The following is a 24,275-nucleotide window of genomic DNA, read 5'->3' as shown; positions in this document are numbered from 1 at the left end:
ATTTCCTAGATTGTATTGTGTATAAATAAACTGATGCGGCGGCGATAAGTTCCCATGTTTATAAACAGGTAATGACTCTATGTTTATTTTGTAAAAGCTGTTTTTAAGTTAATTTTCAAAATGTAATCCATTTTTATAAGCAGATTTTGTAAGAGTAATGAAACAATCAATCACTGATGTAATTTCATAATGTTAACTTTATCTTTCAAATCGCTATATTTACGTTACCGGTACAGTAACATTTACAAAAATTTACTTGCCTACAACATAGTGAAATTCTTGTGTATTTCTGTCCATATAGTCCATAATTCCGCCAACAATCGCGTATTTATTTTCATCGAACATACCCTTTAGTTCCGCCTGTATTCCAAAGCGACGTAGGGTCAGATACTCGCCAAGAAAAACATAAACTGCAAAAAGACAAAAATATATTATTTAAATTTGACAATATTTTAATATATATAAATCCAGGATATTATTATTATAGATTATTATACAATACAGTTTTACTCACTTCTGGTGTCTGCTTTTGTTTCTTCAATGATGTCATCAAAAGGATTTTTATGATAGCAGATGTATCTATCATTCCCGTTGCGTACTCCCAGGTAGCAATCTTGAGTGTCCGTCGGTAGATTGGTTTCATAATCCATGTAGATGGTCATGTAAGGGTTATAACCAGGTTCGATGAATATTTCGTGGTTTGTTATGATGTCATTATCTTCGAATAGTTCTTTGACAAAGTCATAAGTGTACGTCCACTTTGTATTGTTCACTACTATGAATGATACCTGCAATAGAATAGTCACACATGTCTGCACCATCGGTTTAGTTATTATGAAAAATGAAAACAATTATATAGGCCTATAATTATAATTATAAAAGAGACACGTGGATAGGGGGTTCCCGTTTACGCGGGAAGAGTACCGGTACTGTGTCCCATAAATAGGGGTGTCAGATGGAAGGGATTCTTTCTTTTCAATTCCACATTTTTTCTTTCATTTTTTCGTATTTATATGGTGTTTGATTTCTTTTGTAATATCACGAACTTGTGTAAAAACTATCAAGGTTGGTTGAACGAGTTGTACTGCACATCAGTCTCGTGAATAGTTAGTTTACATATACGATAATATCGCGGGCGCATTACATTTCCCCCTTGACAAATCATGTTGATTGTGTCGTATTTATATCGCCAGATTGTCCACCAATAAGCTTAGTTTAGAAAAAAATGGATTGAAATACTAACAATAATAATGGATTACAAAGAACTAAATCGAGTCAAATGGCCGAGCGGTTAAGGCAGGGGCGCCGTTTACCGTACCCTAAAGAGCCAACAACATCGGCAAGGGTTCGAGGCCGACTCGCTCCTAGTTCTGGTGGTGGAACAAGTCTTCTCGGATAAGGACTATAAACCGTAGGTCCAGTGTACACAGTTATAACCTGTGTGCACTTTAAAGAACCCAGTTCATTATTCGAAAAGAGTAGGGGGTTACCCCGGTGAACTGGTTCACAAAATAGCCCCTGTATCAGTGGGATTATCACCTCTGATAGGACAGTGATTAATTCACTATTGGTAATCCTTGGCCACATTGCCTAAAGACATAAAATAAAATAAATAAAACTAAAATTATGTGTTTTAAAAACATAGATTGAAAGTATATCCATTAATAATTAGCGCCATAGAAAGTTTATTATGGTCATTTTCATCACTTGTGTTTACATACCCTACTCCAGTCCCACATCTTTATTGTCTCCAACAACGTGTACGCGATGTCTCGACTAGACGGCAATACACGAGCATAGTACGGGTACAAATCTTTGTCAGATACTTTCTGATCCTCGCAACCCTAGAAAATTAAGTATTAAACAATGCTATGTTTAAACGATAACGAGAATATTTGCGTGAGTTTAAAATGTTAACACAACCATGCAGGTCATTTTTTCACACTCTTAAAATAATATATCTTTTTTTTCATTAAAGTTTCAGTCAGTTTTCAAACAGCAGAATGGTTATTCAAAATCGAGTATAGAAAATTATACATAATTCAATATTTAATAATAAATTGATACAATTGCATTGATATGTTAGGCCTACATAATCCAACATTGGAATCTGGAGAGCGGAAGTAAGTTTGGCTTCGTAATCACAAGAACAACCGGGTCCAACAATTCCAACTGCACCGTCTCTCCACATATCTGCAATAGCTTCCAATCCTTTATTCACGTTACACTCAGTATCAAAAAATCTCCATTCGAGAAAGTCACCTGGAAAATGAATAGAGGGAGGCCTAACTTAATTTTTATTTGTTAGAGCAACCTACTAGGCCTATATAAATTATATTAATTTAGTCCTAAAGGCAAAACTAATAATAATAAATAATATAAAATACTGTAGTAGTAGGCCTACTATTAGTAATAGTAGTAAGCTTAGGCCATATGGACGAGTGGAATTCCTTCTTTTTTTAAATTTTAGTTTTAGTTTAGGCCGACCTAGGCTAAGCTACGCCTACGTTATTAATATTATTATATATTAGTAATGTTAGGCCCTAGGCCTAGTTTATTTTAATAAATAAAAATTATTGGAGACCTAGGCCTGAGGCCTAGCCTAGGCTAAACAAGTTTATTCATAATCATAAATCATTAGGCCTATATTTTATAGGCGCACCTCTAGTCAATCTTCAAGAAAAATTTCTGTTGTTATTTTATGATGATGATGATGGACAAATAAAGCATTTCAGTATTTCATTTTCAGTATTTTCAGTAGCCTAGCTAGACCTACCTTGACTAAAATATATATTTTTTGGAAAGACATGTTTTTTTAGATGTTAATTATTTACAATTAGGCCCCTAGTAGGCTTAGCCTAGTAGTAGTAGTAGCAGCCCCCTAGCTAGGCATATTTTAGCCTATTTATATTTACTGAGTCATGTTTTACAGTTTACACTGAGAGTGGCATCTGTAAGCTACAGAACATTTCCAAGAAAGCCATGCATGGCATCCATGATGGACCGTTTGTCATGTCAGTGTCTGGAAAATTCCTTTTTGATTGTTCATCCAGGAAATTGAATTTATTATTGCTCGTTCATGATCGATTGCCATGCCTAGAGAAAATCTTAAATTATCTTAAATTAAATAAAATAATATTAGAATATTGTAAACACTTTCTTACCGTCTGGCAAATATGAACCCGCATTTATGTGCTCCATGGCAAGGGGAAGCGCCCCTGCTATGGGGTCGCCGGGAAGCGTCGAGGTGAGTGGATCACTAAACGCAACCAAAAAACCAAGTGTATAATTTGTAGCCATACTTGTGTCTAAAACGGATAAACTAATAAGACACAGAATTACGAATGCTCCAGAAGACATTGCGATAATACCCCGCATCTCTATGTCACGATTTGATATAATTATATCGGAGGTTTGTAGGCCAGATGCACTAACAACAAATTTCAAGATGTCAAAAAGTAGGATGTCACTTTTTGTATAGTCTGCTGCGCAGCCCCTCTCTCAGCTCTGCATGCTTCTGTCTTTTTTTCTGATAAAAACTACGTACGCGTATGCGCGTTGTATGCGCGGCAGAGATACGCCATGCTTTCGCGTGATTTCTGATCCAATCAGAGCAGCAGAGCTATTGGTTGCAATTATAGACTTATTATTAAATTTATTAAATGTATTTTTTCATTTCCGTTGTTTTTTGTTAACTTTTCGTTACAACTCAACCCATTTTGATTTTTGGAAAACTTTGGTTTAAATGAATTCGGTTGTAAGCGTTTCGACAAATTAATTGATACTCTTCTAACTAATTTGAGTCACAACATAACTAGTATTTGCAAACGATTTTCGATTGGTACTTTTTTCATCCACCAGTTTCAACGTAAAAAAAGTTTAAATTCCTAAACGAAATGTAAAATATTCGTTTTAATTTATATATAATAAATTATAATATTCTCTTTTAGTAAAATAGTAGCTCGTCCTGTAGCTCGTAGCCTACGTCCTTCTTTTTTTATTTTTAATCTTATTTCCAGCTGGTTTCATACGGTAGTTCCATTCAATATATTTTTGTCAAAACAATGCAGAAAGCAAAAAAACAACTCTCAACTAACTTTACATCATAATTATCATAGAGATAAAACTTCGGATTTCTTTCCTACTTTATTTATACTATACTATATTTAAATACATTTTTTATATTTCTTTTGATATTGCGCCCTCAATTAAGAATATTATTTTCGATATACCGACAAAAAAGCGTTACTTCCGGTTTACAGATCAGAGAGACACCTATCTCGCGGGGACGACTAGGCCTAGGAGTAAGTTATACCCGGAAATTACTCGATTTAAAAATAATATTTATGATTGGTAATTGATTTTATGTGATGTTTCTTTTTAAAGACCTCTATATTTTATTTTGGTAATTATATCTGTAGCTTTCATTTAACAGCTTCCTGACACCAGACAGAGAACGTTTGAGTTTTTGCGTGTGTTTATCACCCACACGACCACCGGGAGCGAGTGAGTCTTGCCCGTCTGCCTGCTATACGTTCACACGCCTACGACGCTAGCTGAGTATACAGAAGGCCTAATAAAGAGGGCCTAGCTAGTCTAACGAACTGACTATATCCTTTCTGTATTCCTGTGATTTGGTAAGTCCAAAATAATTATTAATAAATTATAACATTTGTGTGTGTTTGTTTGTGTGTATTTATCAAACAAATGTACAGAGTATCAGTAGCCTGGATGGAGTGGAGGGAAATCCCAATATATTATATAAATTATAAGCCTACCCTAAGATTTAAAAGGACATTATTAATATTCAGTTAGGCCTAGCTTGCTAAGTAGGGACACACCTCTAATCTATTCATATAAATGTGCACCCTTACTTAGTACAGTATAGATTTACTTGGTTCATTGACATCGGGTCATTGTGTGCAATATTGGGACGAGTGTCACTCCATGCTTCACCTCTACAGATGTTTTGATGGTTTCTATGTCCAGGCGTTGATATACGCTACATTGTCATTGATTAACCTGACCTACTGGGTTGGTTGTCAATTGTGGCAAATCAAAAGCTCCATACATTACATATAACTATATTATTTCTAATGCTATTATAATAGTCAATTTTAAACAATCCATGTCATTTTTAGAATCTTTTACACTTTCTGCAAAGTACTGAAGGGTGTATTTTGAAAAGTCTAATTGATGAGTGAGTGTCAAAAATATTGGGTGGTGTATAGGAACAAAAAACGAACCAGGACATTAATTATTAAAATTAATCTGGCCGGCGGATAGTTTACTGTACACTTCAAGGGTGGATCTATGATTTTCAAGATTGATGTTCCCACTCCTGTCCATAACATACTGTATCCTTGTAAAATATTGCTTCTATCATTTGTTACAAAACAAATGATAGAAACTATTAGTACAGTATAATACAATTAAACAAAAACATACTACAGTATACGTATAACAATAGTACTGTAATTTTAGTTTAGTTACTCTCGTAAATTCTGTTTTATAACAATGTCACTATATTACACACACAAAAAATAGCGGAACTTTCTTGAAAACAAAATTGTTTTGCACAATAACAATGATTCCATGCATTGTATTATTTTCAGAGTAAAACATCCTTCTGTGAACTATAAAATACAATGTACTGATCACTTAACCAATTTTGTCAATGATATTCTTTGAAATCATTATAATGGTTAATATTATACAGTAGAATTTCCCACTAAAATCCATGTGATGATACCATGTTTGATTGTACAGTAGGTACAGGATTCATGTGGTATAGGCTGCTCAGTACACTGTACTGTATGCCAATAATAATAATAATGATAATAATAATAATAATAAGCTTTATTTAATCACGGATACTTAACTCAACTAAAAGTTGTTTTTCAGTAAGACCGTGCTCAAAGGAAAACACCAACAATAATAATTGTAAAAAGCAGATATCAAATAAAATAATAAAACAATTACAATGAAATAAAATGAAACAAGGATACACTTACTAACTATAAAATTAAATAATACACTACATTTAAATAAAGCTACATGAAATTAGCAGTTAACAGTTTCTTAAAAAGAGAGACAGAGTTCACATTTTTAATATCTTCATGTAGCTTATTCCAAACCTTGGCACCTCTATATGATAAGCTACGTTTTTTGCAGTTTGTTTTTGGTTTTGGTACTATTAAATTTGGCTTAGTTCTAATATTATAGTAATTGTTTTTGATATTGAACTTATTTAATAAATATGGAGGTGCAAGGTTGTTCATAATCTTAATGTATGACTCATTTATTTACAACAGTCATTATAACCGACTCCTCCCCCCAACCCCTCTCTGTACTAGAATTAGGCTACAGACACATTAGTTTAAAATAAAATGTATACTGTAGATGGAATAACTAAATAAACTTGGAACAGTCATATGTAGAAAAACATATTTTCTCCTACCTGAAATTGTCTGTGATAGTGAGTGATTATAGTGCGAAAAATGTAGGTTTTGATTTCCATAAATGGTTTGGTTTAAGATAATAGATAGCTGCTTTGTTTGTTTTAAACAACATTTTGTTTTGTTTTAGAAAAATTCTGTTCATGTCAATATAGCAAGCACTGTGTGTTGCTGTTACTGTCATCAATTATGCAATTAAGCCATTTTTACAATGTCCCTATAATCTGAGGGGATAGTTGTAGCATTAAAAATTCCTAACCATTGGTAACTGCATAACGTAGTACTGTACATTGGAATGCAAATTAATTTGTAAAATTGCTTTTAATTCATCTTATTTAATTTTGTACTTTTTAACTGGTAAAATATCAGTTTGTACAGTACTGTATCATCAGTAAAGATTAAGTGGGGAGTGGGAGGAATATAGCATACTGTATATTAGCAGGTACTACTCTTAATAGTAGGGAGGAACTTTTGAGGAGGCAACAACAATGATTGGAATGGGTGTAAGTTTGTTTTGGGTGGAACCTCCTTTAACTGCCTTACTACTACATAGGTAGTAATTTGCATTACTGTATAATACTTATCGTAGTACAGTATTAAAAACAAAACCAGATTATACAACTTGTGTAATTAATATCCAGTTTACATTGTGTTGCAAATTAATGTTTGTCTTAGAAAGAATGGCCTTGTTTTCAATTTGTTTAAAATGTTCACGGATTTATATTGTGATTTACAGTGTTTACTTTATTTCACAAAAAAACATAATTAAAATTACAGCTATTAGGTAGAACCCTTATTAAATATTAGACACTTTAGTTTAAAAAAAATGAATTTATCAATTTTACATTTTACAGAACAAAGATAAGTACTACATGTGTCTAAACTGCATTTAGACTGCCTTTAATATTACTTATTATTATCAGAAATATTCTCAGGTTTTTCGTATTTGCATACATGAAGGGACTTTCCCTTTGATTGTTAATATTATGAGGTAAATGGTTAACAAAAGAAGGCATTGTTGTTTAACTGTTTACAAGTAGGAAATGTGCTACTGTACTGTATGTCAGTACTACAAGCTTGATTTTACTACTAGTACAGTAAAGTGTTTATAATGTAAGTACCTAATGTTTTTAAATTATATTTGTTGTATATTAATTAAGTTTTGTACAGTACACTACAACAGAGTAGGTCTATTTTGTTAAAATAACTGATATTCAGCCCTCCAATAATTTCCAAATTATACACTGTATAATTATCATTGTACAGAGTATTTTTTTTTAGGAATTTAGAGATCCAATAAAACAAATTTACCTGGATAAACCGACATTACAATAGCTCTCTCTCTCCCCTCAAAGGCAGGATTAAAACTGTTAACTATTGTGTTAGATACCCCTATTAGATAATGGTATTGTCCATGACCCGGACAGTATCTTTGCCATGTAAAAATATAATCCAAATGTATTGATGAAAAATGATATTATTGTTGACAGTGTTAAAACATATATTATTATTAGCACTTGTTGGTTTCATGGGAAGGTGTACACTTAATAGGGATGTCACCTGAAAAGGAGGGGTTTAGTCCACTGTATAATAATATACTGTATATAAATAAAGCTAAAATAGTGTAATCTCCACTGGTGCGTCTTCCTTTTCTAATATGTACGTTTAGTTTAAAGTCAAATGTGTTTCAAATAAAGTGTTGGGACTGGCGCAATCTGTCTCTCAGTCATGCAGCTTGGCATCTGTATAAAATGTAATATAATAGTTGTGTGCTTCGTTCCATTGGCTAGTGCTCATTCACGTTTCAGTGCAAAAGCTGAAAGAGCTATTACGATGCATCGGCATTCTCTAGACCTCATATGCCTCATCAGGTTTAAGTACATTTTAAGCGCAAGCCCAATCAGACATTGACAAATACAATTAACACTGTACACTACAGTATGTGAACAAAACAAGCAAACATGCAATCTCTTTTGAATCAATGGCATATTATTTATTTGTAATCTAATGTGCAATACTGCTGCTTACAGCAACTTATGTATGATTTATGTACAGTACAGTACTTGGATGAATTTTAACAAGGTTGTTTATTATGAAAATATGAATACTGTAACTTTTAAATACAATTTAAAAACATAAATAATAAAACAGTGTCATAAATGAAAAAAAATGGTGCACTAAACTAACATAAAAAAGACTTTGCAAGTCAACCATTACTGTGCATTGTATTTGTTTTATTAATAGTTGACAGACACACATTATTCAAGTTCTTTTTACATCAATTTCTATCAATTAATTACAAATTATATTCAAATTATTGTATTCAACTTCCTTTTATGCATTGTGCAGTATCTACTCCAACCAAGTCAAGTGTTTGTCATTTTGTACAATTGTGTTGTATTAGTCATCAGTGAAATTAAAGTTGCTGTTAATTTCATTTTCAATTGTCATATCAAATTATTAATTTTACAGAAACTATTCTTGATTTCTTTCTAATGCATTGTATTGTTTAATTAACATATTCTAATTTTTTAACCAAAACAAACATAAAGATAAAAAATAAATTAGAGGCATATGAGTACTAAAAAATAAAGTTCTATACTGTATGTTAATTTTGTCACTACACATGTCATGTGACATGCTGTCTTCATTAAAGTATGGTACGCAGATTTACGTTCAATGCCTTTCCATATTTGATTTTGGTATACGTTAATCTGTTCAAATCAACGGTATTTTAATAAAATAGTAACAAATATACACAAAACTCACACATGCTTCTTAGCTCTTTGATGTACAGTTATATATTTAATCTGATGAGTGAGTTAGCACAAATCAATTAAAAAAACTAAAGGTATTATGATTTTAAGTTTTGAAGTGTTACCGAAACCAATACACATCTTGGAGAGCATTGAACATGAATATAACTATCTTACTCCTAGCATGTCACATGTCACTGTGAGATCACATTAGTACAACTCTGTAGCATGTTACCAGCAATGAAGTAGAGCAATATTACATTTTACTTTTATTATAAATACACGCATACAGAATTCTTTAGATTTTCAGAAACCAACTAGAAATATAATTATATAGTATGATACAGTGACCTTTTTCTGTCTGGCTATGACCTCACATGGGCTGATTTTAGGCTGATGAGCATCCTGAGTGGTCCTGATATCCTGACTAGTTGGTCCTCTTGGGGGAACACATCAGTCTTACTTGAATATTTAGTAGCATACTTATAGTACTGTACCCCAATGTAGAGTTTATTCATAAAAGTAGACCAACACATACACAATACAATATACAGTGATATTAAGTACTGTATTCTATACCAGACAATACTGACAATAAATATTATATATAAAAAGTTGATATTAATTAATTTATTCAGTTTATTTATTTGATATACAGTATATACTCTACTAAATGCAACCGAAGTTGAGATTCTTGACAATTTACAAAAAAATAACAATTAAAACTGACTTCTTAAAAAAAAAAATTTGAACACTAATAATGTAAAAATAGTATTCTCACACAACAGATGTAAAATGTAAAACTAAGTGATATAAATTCAACATTTACTATATAATACTACACTACCATGAATATAGTAGTACTAGTACTTGTAGTAGTTTTATAAAAAATAAAATGACAAAGTAATATTAAATAATAAGCACAAATAGCAGCAAACTGTGTTGCACAATTTATGATTTCCAAAAATACTGTCTAAGTCTGGCTTTGTTTTTATTCTTTTTAAGAGACCATAAATGAGAAAATAAAGATTAAGTTGTTTACAGGTTGTTGAAAACAAACTCTATGGTTGTCATTACATTTATTATTATATGTTTCAATTATTATTGTCCATTTATTATTTCATTACTTATATTAATATATATTACTGTATATTGAGAAAACTTCAGAGACTACTAACTATACATACAGGAAGGTACATGACGAGACCCTTAGGGGAGAAGAAGCATGTTACTGAAAGTGTAACATCTAGTCCACAGTGAGCACTTGACTGGATATGTGCGCTTTACCAATCTTATACAGTATTATTATAGTAAGGTTGAGTAACTATTTCTTTTCTCTCTTGTAAGCAGGTGAGAACTATGGGTAATCTATTGAAGATTTTGGGTGCTGGTAGAGAAGATGATGGTAATCGTGCTGACTTCTTTCTAGACTTTGAAAGTAAGCAAAGAAGATTATTAATATCCTCCCTACCCCTTGCCAAATAATTACACGGTTAAATTGTAAACAAAATAATATTTGTTACACGATCCCTAATTCTTGGTTCCCACTAGAGTTGATCGCTTACATGCTTGTGTTGCGTTAAGTACTAGTGCGAACTAAGCTTAAGGCAACTCAATGAATGCTACAGTTGAGTAGGCTCATTAGAGCTCAATAAAAGCTCAGTTGAGTAAACTGAATTTAAACCTTGTACCGAATTTTAATGTTTTGAAACACACCTTTTAATTTCATCACTGAGTATGTAAAGATAATAATTAAATATAATATAATATAATTCCATGATGTAGTTTAACATATTTGTACCCGTTTTTCCTCGCCATAGATGCACAACCCACAGAGAAGGAGCAGGCTATATGGCAACAAGTGAGGGCTGAGCTTGATAAATTTCCAGACATACTGGACGACCTTCGGAATTATCAAGGAGCGGGTGACGAGATTCGAGAAGTAAGTAAAGCAACAAAATGGCAGTATTACTATTAGACATTAACAACAAATTATCACCAATTCAGGAGGTTGACTTATAATTATTATTCTTATACTAACACATACCGTATATTTCGGTGTATAAGTCGCACCTGTGTATAAGACGCACCCCCAACTGAGAGTAAAATATCGGTATTTTTTATATCGTCGATGTATAAGACGCACCTTATATTTCATCAAAACAATGTTTTTTTAAATTGTAATCAATATTATTGTAATAATTATTTTGTTATATCTACAACGGCGTCCTTTATTTAGGTTTTTTCTTACCTAGGCTCGGCCGCGCCCAGCCTCAACAAGTTCTTTCTAACTTGTTATTCATGAGTTTCGCCGCAACATCGAGTGCATGACCGTGTGTGTAACACGCACGTGTGTGGGCTAGCCTCGCTCGATCATTTCGAGAGGGCGCACGTTTTCACGGACAATCGTATTCGATTGGTATCTATGTATCCGAGAAGTGTGTACGCTAGGTCCATGCTATAATCACCTGGAGAATATACTAGTCGAATACCGTACACCATGTGCCACCAAAAGAAGGGGTGCGCTTGGGGTACGGCGATCGTGCGTATAACTACTGTATAAATAAATACTATTCCAATCGTACGACGTAAACGTTTACAAATGAAATTTTATCGGAGCGCCATAAGGAACAAATCTTTTCATCATATTTAGTATAACATCATGCTAAAATGACTTTAAAACTAGGCCTAGGCAGAAGCAGGTTGCCGTTACGTTAGTTAGTTACTGTAGCTAGGCCTAGCCTACTCAGGCCTAGCAAACGAGGTGACGATAGCCTAGGCCTATGTACAATCTGTGTGGTGAGGCATTTATGTTCGGTGTATAAGACGCACCCTTAATTTAGAGGTCAAATTTGCGTGTCAAAAGTGCGACTTATACACCGAAATATACGGTAATCATATTTTCTTTAAAAGTCGAAAATTGTTCCAACATTTGATAATCTATTTTGTTATACTCTATATTATATTATAATTTTCCATACATTTTCTTGGAATTTTTTGGTTGAATTTGAAATAACATTTTGGAAAATAAATCATCTGTAATTTAGTAGCAGTCAAGTGTAGTAAACATGTCACACAAATACATGGATTTCAAATGACATGTTTTGATTCTTTTTTCCCAGGTCAGTATATACTGTACTACTGACCATGCTACCTTTTTTTCCAGGTCAGTATATACTGTACTACTGACCTCGCTTCTTTTTTTCCCAGGTCAGTATATACTGTACTACTGACCTCGCTTCTTTTTTTCCCAGGTCAGTATATACTGTACTACTGACCATGCTTCTTTTTTTCCCAGGTCAGTATATACTGTACTACTGACCTTCCTTCTTTTTTTCCCAGGTCAGTATATACTGTACTACTGACCTCGCTTCTTTTTTTCCCAGGTCAGTATATACTGTACTACTGACCTGATGTTGATTAATTATTATTCCAGAATGGACTATTCTATTATTATGCACTATGTTCATTCATGTGGAACATCTATAAAGGAGTGTGCATTTTTAATAATAATTAATATATTATGGTCAACATGTATTTTTACCAAATTCCAAATATTTAATATTATGAGAATGCATTCAAAATAACAGAGCAATTATATTTTTTTAAAAGGCCATTTCAAATCCTAGAAATGAGGAACTTCAAGAAATCGCATGGCGTGCCGTATGTCCACTTGTAACAAAGTTGAAAACATACTATGAATATTCATGCATTTTAGGTAACGATTTTTTAACATTTTACTGGCAACAAACATTGTATTGCTTGCTTGCTTTATGTAAATTATATTTCTTTTGATAGTTCAGTTTAAATCAGGTGTTTTCTTGTTATTTAACATTTTTATTTTTATTGTTTGAGTGCCACAGAGATTCAACAAATGAATATAAGTATTGCAACCATTAAATTTATAACTGTATTAGGCCAAAAATGGGCTATGCTGTTATGTTGTACATTTGAATGAAGGGGAGTTTAAAACATTCAATACAGGGATTTCACATTTTTATTCAACACAGCATTTTTTTTAATGGATATTAAGCCATATGGACAAACAGTGGAAATAATTGCCTGCAAACAATTCTTTTTTAAACATTGTTAAGATTTGAAAATAACCTTCTAAAGCGAAACACGTCCGGATTAATAACCACCTTTTTGGTGTAAATGTAGCAGCTAACCATAAATGATCATAACATTCTTAAAGGAAATAATTAATAGGATTTAAAGATGTAAACAAATGAAACTAAGCATAGTTATACGAATTTAAATAAAAACTAATACATAATTTGTTTTCCTTGAATTTAAAGTAGATAGTGTAAAGCTTAGTTCCCGCTAGAATGCAATACAATGATGTAACGCAACGTAAGCGATTTGACCAATCACAAGCGATGGATTATTCGAACTTTCGCTTGTCATTGGTCCGGTACGTGTTGCTTGGTGCTTGGCTGCCTAGGCCTAGCGTAACATCAAAGCGAGTGAGGACTTTAAAAACTGCTATTTATCAAAATTGTCTTGGCATTTTAGTAAATTACTTTAGTAAATTACTTTCAATAAATCTATAATTATATTATAATCATGAATCATTCCTGATTCAAATGCAAAATAGATTAAAAACTATACTCGTTTTGTAGTTACGAATATGACTGGTTATATTCGTCAACACGAATACGCTTTACGAATATGAAATGGGGATCAGCTCAAAAGTTTCACAAATGTATGACGTGTCCGTTTTCGTTATCGTATTCGTAAGGTTGCGAAACCTCCCTACTGTGTTTGGTGATTTGACTAATTCAGAACACTGACCATGTGCACTAAAGGGAGCTTTCCATTTGCATGGACCAAGGACCACCCTAGGCCGCCTTATCCAATTTGGTTGTATCTCTACTAAATATAATTCTAATGTTCTTTTACTACATTCATTTGTTTTTGTTTCTTTTTTTTAGAAACCGTAGTAGAACAGCTACTTTTTGTATTGTGTTCCGATGAAATGTCGCCCACTCAACATCTTGAGACGCAGCAAGCTTTGTCCAAGCAATTTGCAGAAATACTTCATTACACACTCACATTTGATGATTTAAAGGTAATTTAATTAAAAATTTAAAACAAAACTGAAATATTTTACATGTACAAATGAGTGCCTATTGTTTGCACTGTTAAGGAGTTGTGCAGTTGGCTACCAATCCAAGGGTCCTAGGTTCAAGTCCTGTCAGGATTATTTCTAATGACAATTTACAACTCCACTCCCAAAGACTTGTAATAAGACTTTGTTTATGTAGAGCATCTTGTGTATATGTTTGTTTTGTAAACAGGAATCCCAACTTTAATAAGGATATTGAATGAATTCGCTTATGGTTATCCTTGGCAATTTGCCTAAATATTTAAAAAGAACCAAAAATAAACTAGATTTGAACTCGTCACTATGGACGAGTTAGGTTATCCGCAGCGCAAAAGCCACGTGCACGTCATACGTTAGAATATTGCGTGCAGAAAAACGATTATGCCACTGAAAAAAATGTTAGTGCGCCATCTATTTTGTGTCACGTCTAAGTATATACGGTATACACTATATACTGTATACGTACTACATACAGTGCAGAATAGGTGAAAATTAGTGACCAAAGTTATTGACGCTTTTGGACATGATGACGTCATAACAATTTTAAAAATGGTGAATCAATCGAAAGATAATTGATTGACCTAGACAATATATAAAAATGGGGGAAAATGGAATACGGATAAGTGGAGATGCGCTCTATTAAATGTGATGAACTATGACGAAAGAGACAAAAATCCTATATTTGATATTCGTGTGGCCATACGATGACGTTACAATGTCCGGTTAGCCAAATCGATGCATGATTCGATATCTACAACTCCTCTACATTCAGAATATGTAATTTAAAAAAAGTTCACCACGTAGTTTATAATCTATGACTGTTTAAAAAAAGGCATAATTTTGACAAATTTTTTAACTTTTTCATCAAAAATGCGCGTAAATTGTTTAATTCTACGTGCTCGTATGACGTGATTTTAAGTTGAAATTGTTTGAAAGTTGGTAAATTTACTAAAAAAGACAGGAAAAACAAAAATCAAGCAAAAAAATGATGTTTTTGCGCTACGTGCGCACGCGCGCGTAAAAAAAATTGCGCACGCGTGGGAATTTTTGAAATGCTCAAAATGACATGAAACGCGTAGAAAGTTGATTAGAAATTGATTTTTCGAATTTTGAAATTTTAAACGCGCGTGCGCGCGTAACTTTTTGTGAAACATGCAATTTTTAATCCATAGAAAGTTTGCGCATGATATGACTTAAATTTTCACCAAGTTTCAATTCAAAACGACTTTTACTTTTTATTCTATGATCAATCATTGAAATTCATAAAATCGCGCGTAACTTACGCTGCGCAACTTGGACGTGACCGAAAACCTTATTACGACATCTTCAGATAGAGGTCAATCTTCTGATAAAGTTATACAATGTTATGTTAAGAATATTTAGAGATACACTAGCAACAAAATTCGTGGAAAGAAAGAAGAAAATAGAAAAAAAAGACTAGACATGAAACTCGTCACTTTGACGAGTTAGTTATCCGCACGACAGACGCCACGTGCACGTCATACGTTGGAATATTGCACACGGAAAAAGATTATGGCATTGTGACCTGAACTGAAGAATATGATATGTTGTTATTGCTGAATTCTGTTATTTTGTGTCATATAGTATACACAGTATAATCTGTATACATATCACATACAGTGTAGAATAGGTGAAATTACGGGACCCGCTATTTATTCAAATTTTTAACATATTGACGGTTTCAAAATGAAACGCGAATGTAGCAATTTTGGAAGGAAATTATCTCAGCAACAAACATATTAACGTGTAGAAGAAATTTGAACATGTGAAATATTGATGCGCGCTCTTTTAAATGTAATGAACTATGACGCAAAAGATGAAAATACGACTTTTTTTATTTAACTGGCCATATGATGACGTCACAACATCCGATTGCCAAAATGTTTACATGATTTCGTATCTACAATCCAATAGCTTTCAGAAAACATTTTAATCGTGATTATCCGATTTTATTCTTACGAGCGATAACAGATTAAAATTTCCTGGAAAGATGAAATTAATGACCCACGTAATTAAAATTTTTAGGCATGATGACGTTACAAAAATTAAAATATTTTTAACTCATGCGAAAGGTAGTTGATTGACCTAGACAATATTAAAATCTCGGAGAAAATGGAATACGGATAAGCGTGATGCGCTCCATTGAATGTGATGAGCAATAACGAAAGAGACAAAAATCCTATATTTTATATTCGCGTGGCCATACGATAACGTCACAATGTCCTGTTAGCCATATTATTGTATGATTTGATATCTACAACTCATCAACTTCCAGAATATGTAATAAAAATAACTTTCACCGTTTAGTTTAGAAACTACGACTGTTTAAAAAAAGGCATAATTTTGAAGATTTTTTTAGCTTTTTGATCAAATACGCGCGCAAATTATCCAATTCGACGTGCTCGTATGACGTCATTTTAAGTCGAAATTGTTTAAAAGTTGGTAAAATTACTAGAAAAGGCTGGAAAAACACAAATCACGCGAAAAAAGTATGTTTTTAACGCTACTTGCGCCCCTCGCGCGTAAAAATTTGCGCACGTGTGGGAATTTTTGACATGCTCAAAATGACAAGAAACGCGTAGAAAGTTGATTAGAAATTGATTTTTCGCATTTTAAAATTTTAAATGCGCGTGCGCGCGTAACTTTGTGTGAAACATGCCATTTTTAATCCACAGAAAGTTGACTCTTGATATGAATTAAATTTTCACCAAGTCTCAATACAAAATGACTTTCGGTTTTTAATCTATGATCAATCATTTAAATTCATAAAATTGCGCGCAATCACGTTGCGCAACCCTGACGTTTTTCAAAAATAGGAGGTGCACAACTTCACGTAAATATCTATATGTTGACTAAGTTATGATATGTTCTGTTTACACATTTTAGAGAAACAGGGCTCACAAAAAAAGGAAGAAAGACAGAAGAATAATACAGAAAAAGAAAAAAAAGATCCCATACAATAACAAGGAGTTATCCGCACACTGCCATGTGCGGATAACTAAAAAAAAAAAAAAAAGATCCTGACAATAACAAGGGGTTATCCGCCAAGTGCGGATAACCAATGATGTGACACTCAGGGTGTTCATATCTAGAACTTGAATCCAGGATTCTGGGATTGAAAAATAATAAAATTATGAAAAGTTGTTATATTTTTTTTTTCTTTAGATGACCAATCCAGCAATTCAGAATGACTTTAGTTATTATAGGAGGACATTAAACAGAAAGAAAATGGTTAATAAGGTAGGAACTTGGATGTCCTTGTTCAATCCTACAGAAATGCAGTTCTTAGGTTGCTGCTAACCTCTTATACATCACTATCAAGCCATGCTGACTAACCTTAAAGCTCTGTCTACACTATCAAACTATTTGACAAAAAAAGTGTGATGTGCCCAAATATGGTAGTGATATGCTTAAATATGGTAGTGATATGACATAATCATGTCTATATATGGGAACATCACATGAAGTTTGATAGTGTAAACAGAGCTATACTATCAAACTGTATGTAACAAAAACGAGTGATGTGCCCATATATGAACATTATGATGTCATAGCACTACCATAATTGGGCACATCACATTTTGTTTTAGTGTAAACAGAGCTTTAGACATGAAGATGGCACTTGACAATAATAACAGTGTTTTATTTCAAGAGTATAGACAAAGGAGACGTTAATGTTATAGAAAGGATGAATCTGTGCTGTATACAATAGATTGAACAATCATTTTTAGTCGAAATCTTGCTACTATATAAGTTTGGAATATACATAGTAATTCCTTGTCTGAGTATATAGCTCATAAAATTAATCATTATTAATTGTGGTTAACATACAGCATAGCATGTCATATTATACAAAAATACTAAATTATACTTCCTTAAAGTTCTTTGTTGTACAGTATAGAATATTGTTTCCTTATAAGTCTTCACAAAAACAAACATTTACTTAAATCTTATTTCAGGATGATGACGAATCTGAATTAGCAGTTTGTAACGAGACAGCCAACAGGATGTCGCTGTTCTACGCCCAAGCAAACCCAATGCTTAACACACTCAGTACTGTTACAGCTAAATTTGTTACAGAGGTAACAGTCTTTTTTTTTTCAGTTTTAATTTGGTTTTATGTAAATGGGGGAATAACATGCGATTTGCAGCCTACTGTGCTGAATTGCGCACATGTAGACAAAACATACCACAACTTTTTAGCCCCCCCTCCCCCCTAAGGATCTCTTTGTGCCAATTGCTGCCAAAAGGCGCCCGTTCGTCTGTCCACAACAATTTTTAAAAGCATCTTTGGCAGAAACGTTCCTTTATGACACTCCTATTCAGTGTGTACATTCCTATTCAGAAAATATTTGGAAATTGCAAAGTGTTGCCTGAACAAAAAAGGTGGTTTAAAGCAATACAGTACACCTATAGCATATGTGATGCAGCAAAACTCCCAATAAGCAGTTGCTACAATAAAGTGCAAGATTTCCATATATGGAGAGATCATAATGGTCATGCATAAAATCTATAATTCCATATGTATAGAGAGAGATACCATTTGTTTACTAATTCTTGTACCATATTATTTTTATGTATATAGTCAAAATCGCTACCAGTTGAAAACACAACAGATTTATTACATACCATGGCTGCTGTATGTAGGGTAATGATAGATAATAAGTAAGTATTATTGTGTACTAAGTAGTTATAGCTTATAATCATACTACAGTCAACTTTCCCAATATCAAACTCTCTGAAAACTGGAAACTCGCCCAAAACCAGACTCTTCTTGAGGTCCAAAAGTTCCCAAATTCATTTTAACTATTATATGTATGTAACTATTATACATATTAAAGAAATAGCAGACTTTCTATAAAACCAGATATATTAGACCACCCCAAAGGTGTCCGTCCTCCGTGGTGTATTGGAAAAATTGACTGTACTTTTTTTGTGCATGCCTAGAACGTTGACTATACTACAAATAGATTTGACTAATAATTACATTGATTTGTTAAATTAGGGATTATCAGGCAAGGTTTCAGAACGACGAGACGTTGTTATTTTGTCTTCGTGTGATGGTTGGCTCCATAATTCTCTTTGATCACGTCCATCCAGTTGGCGCCTTCGACAGACGTTCTCCAATCGATGTAAGCAGCATTTTTGTATTATATCAATTCACGGTTTATAACCCTCCAAAATTTTCACAAAATCCACACAATTGACCCCAAATTCACTTTTTTATGTTATTGGTATTATTAAATTTCTTTTTTCTTTATAATTTACAAAAAAATTTGTTTGGGAAAATTGTTATGTTGGTCATGTCTTATTTACCCCAAAACCGATCAAACCTATTGTCAGCTTTTTCATAATTGAGTATTACAATATAGGGCCCTCTATTTTACAAACTCTGACAAACGCGGTAAGGAAAAATACAATGCAAATAATATAATGATAATAGCGCCCTCTATTTTAGCCTTGAAAGTTGTTTTTTTTTTTGTATAGCAATAATACAAAATCAGCTTTCTTAAAAATATATGAATATATACATGAATCAATATTAATATATATATCAACTAATCATCAACATACACTTTCACCCATTCTTTCGGATCAATTTCATCAACATTTATTCCCTCAACACCTATTATCATTCTTCATCGTTTTATCAATATCGTATCGCCTACATTTTCGTCAACATAATAACTTTTATGCTCTGAATTATTTGTATGGGATTTTCTTGAATTGAACCATTCTTCATCGTTTTATCGTTTTATCAATATCGTAATCAATTGATGCTGTTCTTGGGCAATATATCAATTTTAAAGACTTACTAGTGAACTTGCTTCATTTCTTAATGGTTTGAACTTTTTAACATTTTAGATTAAGAGTTGCATCAAAGTATTAAAGGATCAACCAGCCACTAAAGTAGAGGGATTACTCAATGCACTAAGGTGAATTAATAAGATCTTACACATTAATAAATTATCATTCATCATTTAGACAATATTAAGCTCTTTTTACAGTGTGATGTGCCCAAATAAAGTAGAGGGATTACTCAATGGTCTAAGGTGAATTAATAAGATCTTACACATTCATAAATTACTGTGGTAATGTAGAGGAATTAATCATTTAGAAAATATTAAGCTCTATCTACAGTGTGATGTGCCCAAATATGGTAGTGATATGCTTAAATATGGTAGTGATATGACATCATCATGTCCATATATGGACACATCACATAAAGTTTGAGCTTTAATAGGAAATGATTTATAACAATTGTTAACATGAACTAATGAAAAAGAAAATCATAATTTTTTTATTTAAATCATTATTTCATTGCTTATCTCTGAGATATAATTTTAATAGTTACCCGGGGTTGCTTTCAGGAGGGTTATTAAACTCCTTTTTGTGTTCTTTCAGGTACACGACAAAGCATCTCAGTGATTCTACCACGCCAGAAAAGGTAAAGGGAATGTTAGAGTGCTAGTTACCTCCACGCGTACTTGAATGCATATATAGCAAGTCTAGCCTCAAGATGCTGTGCAGAAAAAGATGCCTGCAAGGTAAGAACAGACAGCAATGAAAGGTGCCTGTGTCAGAGTTAAACTACCTGAAGAATGTATCAATATACCTACAGTGTGTATAATCATTATCTCTACCCTATCCATTCTTATTATTGATCAGTGTTTTTGTATCGTTTGAGGCTTTATATGGTTATAACGGGCCAACAGTTTGTCTGCATTGTAGACTTGTATTAGCTAGCAGCTAATGACAGTTTTCATAATTATGTTTAAAAGAAATTGTACTAGATTAAAATCAGGGAGAATTTTAACGACTACAAAAGTCAAAGGGGTTTTTACAAGGATATTTCTAGAATTTTTATATGATTTTTTAATTATAATTAATTTGAAATATGTTTTGTAGATTTTATTGCTGTGTGTCAAATTTGTAATATTCATGGAAAAAAACATTCCTTTTAACTTTGATTTGTTTTGTAGAATTCTTTTAGGAATAACTGTATAAAATTTAGATTAGAATTGTGTGTGGATTTTGAAATTGAAAAACAGTTTATTTGTTCTGTTTTCAATAAATGTAAAGATAGTAATTGTAAAAACAATTTGAGATTAGCACAGTTCAATATTCGTAATTGTGGTAGTTTACCCTGAGCGATTTCTCATAAGATGTTGTTGGTGAATTAGCAAATGCGACCTATTTTTCATGTCTTCCCGAACTTTTGTTTTGGGACGGTAGAGAAAGGACAAACGTTACATTGAACAAATAGAGTTTTGATAATGAACAGAACGGTGTATACACTGAACTCTCCCAATACTGCAACTCCTTCAGCTGGCCTAATAATATGTTCTGAATGTGTTTTTAATGAAAAAGAATTTGGTACCTTTTGTATCCCAAGTTAGTTTTTGGATAGTTTACGGTTTTCAGGTAGTGTGGTATTAGGAGGTTTGACTGTACTGGGCTTATTATACACATGTATTTATTGATCTTTCGTATATACCATCCCAAAACAAACCGAAAGGGTCGCTAATAGTTTCCCATCAACAATATCATTTTATTTTATCCGTCATGATAAATTCCATTTTGTCATTCCTATATACATTTGTGTTGGTCTGTATTTTTAGTGAATGTTTATAAATATTTACATATGTCCCTGTCCCATAAATAGTATTTTGAAAAGGTGAAAATTTAGAACGAACAATTTCAACTAAATGTTATTTTGTTTTGATTATCTGTGAGATAAATGGTTCGGGTAAGTTTACCTCGTGGAACAATTATCGGCAACTCTGTTAGATGTCACACAGGTTAATAACTTGCCTAAACACATCTTGAAATTGAATTCTGCTCAAATTTAACTTTACTTACAAGTTCATTTTTTGTTACATCTATATTTCCATTAAGTTGTGTGTGTATTGTCATTCCAAAGTATTAAACAATTTGTTACTTTATATAATGAATAGATGGATATGATGGTGTTTTATAAAAATATGATTTACAATTCAATGAAGTGAACTTATTGTACTTATATAAGATGTTAATGTTATAGCAGTTACGAATGGTGGATAACCGTTTAAAATATGTAAAAAGTAATTATTAACCCAGGTTAAAAAATAAATAAATAAAAATAAATTATTAAATACATTAAATTAATATTAAATTAATTCACAAATATATGGGGTCAAAGCTTGATTCCCGTGAAACGCAGTAAGTCAAGCGTGATAGTTTGACTAATTACGACACAAATGTATCATCATCATATCACAATGGTCAATTGGTCAAACTCGCTTGCATTGTGCCTACATCATTGAATTGCATGGAACCAGGTGTTAAAGTATAGCAGTATCATTACATGCTACTGAGACTAAAGCTTGATTCCCACTAGCGACGCAACCTAGGCAACGTAAGAAAATGCTCTTCCAATAATTGTGTTTTCCCCCCGCCTGCGTGAAATCAAACCTGCGATGTTTGCATCACTGTTGCGTCGTCGGTTTCCACTTGTGATTACGCAATACAGCACTTTGTGTTGCGTTCTAGTGGGAACCACGCTTAAGAATGTTAGAAATACATTTCTTTCTCCCTTTGTATGACTTTATTTGTTAATATTTCTTTACAATTGAATATGTAGTATAAATTATATTAAATTAGGTAACATTAAAATATTGCAATTGCTTTTATACAATAAATTTCTTAGTTTTTTGATTGTTTATATATTTTTGATAACATCACAATATGCAAAATTGTGTATTAGACATAGACATGCTTTATTGTCACATAATAAACATTATGCCTACATACAATTTTAAGCAACCAAGTTTGTAATTCAGTTGATTCTCGGTACAGTATCTGTAACGATTTTAGGAAGATTATACAATACTGAAGTCACATGTGATGCCTGTACCATAGACCTTAAACTAAAGTGTCAACCTTCCATTATATAGAAACCACATGTGATAACATGTGTGACACCGTATTCAGTATTTGTTCATCATACCGAGATACTGTGATCAAATCCACCAAATTATCTTGTTTCCTATGTATTGGTAACGAAGCAAACAGGCTTATTTTGTTCAAATGGTGTGGGTTGATGATTGGTGTTGTGCCACCAGAGAATGTCTGGTCCCACGCTACCAATCATAAGTGTAACATACAGCAGTATGTATATTAACCATTGTTCAGTATTGTATTAAATACCAGGAAAACTGTATTTTGAATTCGTACATTCCCCGTCTTGTATTGGCAGAATCCGAGTAAATTTAACGATATTAACCAAGAAACAAATGTTGTATATTAGTATACAATTATCATGTGACACATACAGCATGTTAACAAATACACATTTTTCTAGTTGAGAAATGATTATTTTAAGCCATAAAACATGAAATATCAATATTTAATTTTCGTTTTTTTACAACAATATGTATCCATATTGATATTAATTACTGTTTTCCGCATAACTGCGTGTGTGTTTTTTCTGTACATGCTTAAACAAATTAAAGTCTGATATGTTATTTTGAGTACGAAATATATAATGCACGCCTTCATGTTAAGCTCTGTCTACACTATCAAACTAGTTTGACAAGAAAGTGTGATGTGCCCAAATATGGTAGCGATATTCCCAAAAATGTCCATATATGGGCACATCACAATTTTTTTTCACATAAAATTTGATAGTGTAGACAGCGGTTTAGGATTCAATTGTTTGACGTAACTAACGAAGCCAACTGTTGGTAGAAGTATGTATTATACTTTTCGTACTTAAAGTTGATCAGTGAATTGTTAGATTTATTTGTCTATTGTGGAATATAACGTATTTGAATATTTACTGTATTTATATAATCCATACAAAGTTGGCATTATAATGCAGTTAGAGGCGACTGTAGGGATTTACGAATTATCGAAATATATTTGATTAATACAATTACAGTTGTATACTTA

General features: G+C 32.6%; 2 protein-coding genes across 3 annotated transcripts in view; one reads left to right on the top strand and one right to left on the bottom strand.

Annotated features, from left to right (window-relative positions):
- Window positions 1-4,924, bottom strand: part of LOC140062887 (speract receptor-like) — a 17,311-nt gene extending 12,387 nt beyond the window's left edge. The window contains exons 1-5 of one of the 2 annotated variants that reach the window (XM_072109275.1): window positions 4,875-4,924; window positions 2,093-2,262; window positions 1,722-1,844; window positions 515-788; window positions 261-410 (exon numbers count right to left, since the gene is read on the bottom strand). In XM_072109275.1, coding sequence (XP_071965376.1) covers window positions 261-410; window positions 515-788; window positions 1,722-1,844; window positions 2,093-2,191 — 646 coding nt within the window. In that variant the 5' untranslated portion in view covers window positions 2,192-2,262; window positions 4,875-4,924. Of the gene's footprint in view, window positions 1-260; window positions 411-514; window positions 789-1,721; window positions 1,845-2,092; window positions 2,263-3,164; window positions 3,496-4,874 lie in introns of those variants that run through there. The other variant, XM_072109274.1, reaches the window with a different exon arrangement.
- LOC140062888 (CYFIP-related Rac1 interactor B-like) lies at window positions 4,131-24,275 on the top strand. Its single transcript, XM_072109277.1, has 12 exons — window positions 4,131-4,304; window positions 4,436-4,637; window positions 10,565-10,652; window positions 11,035-11,156; window positions 12,827-12,932; window positions 14,149-14,285; window positions 17,508-17,582; window positions 18,302-18,424; window positions 18,928-19,007; window positions 19,348-19,474; window positions 20,208-20,278; window positions 20,748-24,275. Exons 3-12 carry the CDS (start codon window positions 10,574-10,576, stop codon window positions 20,812-20,814), a joined length of 987 nt encoding a protein of 328 aa, XP_071965378.1. The 5' UTR covers window positions 4,131-4,304; window positions 4,436-4,637; window positions 10,565-10,573; the 3' UTR covers window positions 20,815-24,275.

This window comes from Antedon mediterranea, chromosome 11, assembly GCF_964355755.1.
Source record: "Antedon mediterranea chromosome 11, ecAntMedi1.1, whole genome shotgun sequence".
In the NCBI taxonomy this organism is placed as follows: Eukaryota; Metazoa; Echinodermata; class Crinoidea; order Comatulida; family Antedonidae; genus Antedon; species Antedon mediterranea.
Note: the sequence above shows the minus strand (reverse complement) of the source record. Positions and strands in the feature narration are given on the sequence as shown.

Excerpts from the sequence above, each read along its gene's own strand:
- LOC140062888 (XM_072109277.1), top strand. The coding sequence starts at position 10,574 with ATGGGTAATCTATTGAAGATTTTGGGTGCTGGTAGAGAAGATGATGGT. Across the intron at positions 12,933-14,148 it reads TGAATATTCATGCATTTTAG|AAACCGTAGTAGAACAGCTA; the intron begins GTAACGATTTTT and ends TCTTTTTTTTAG. Across the intron at positions 19,008-19,347 it reads AGGGTAATGATAGATAATAA|GGATTATCAGGCAAGGTTTC; the intron begins GTAAGTATTATT and ends TTGTTAAATTAG.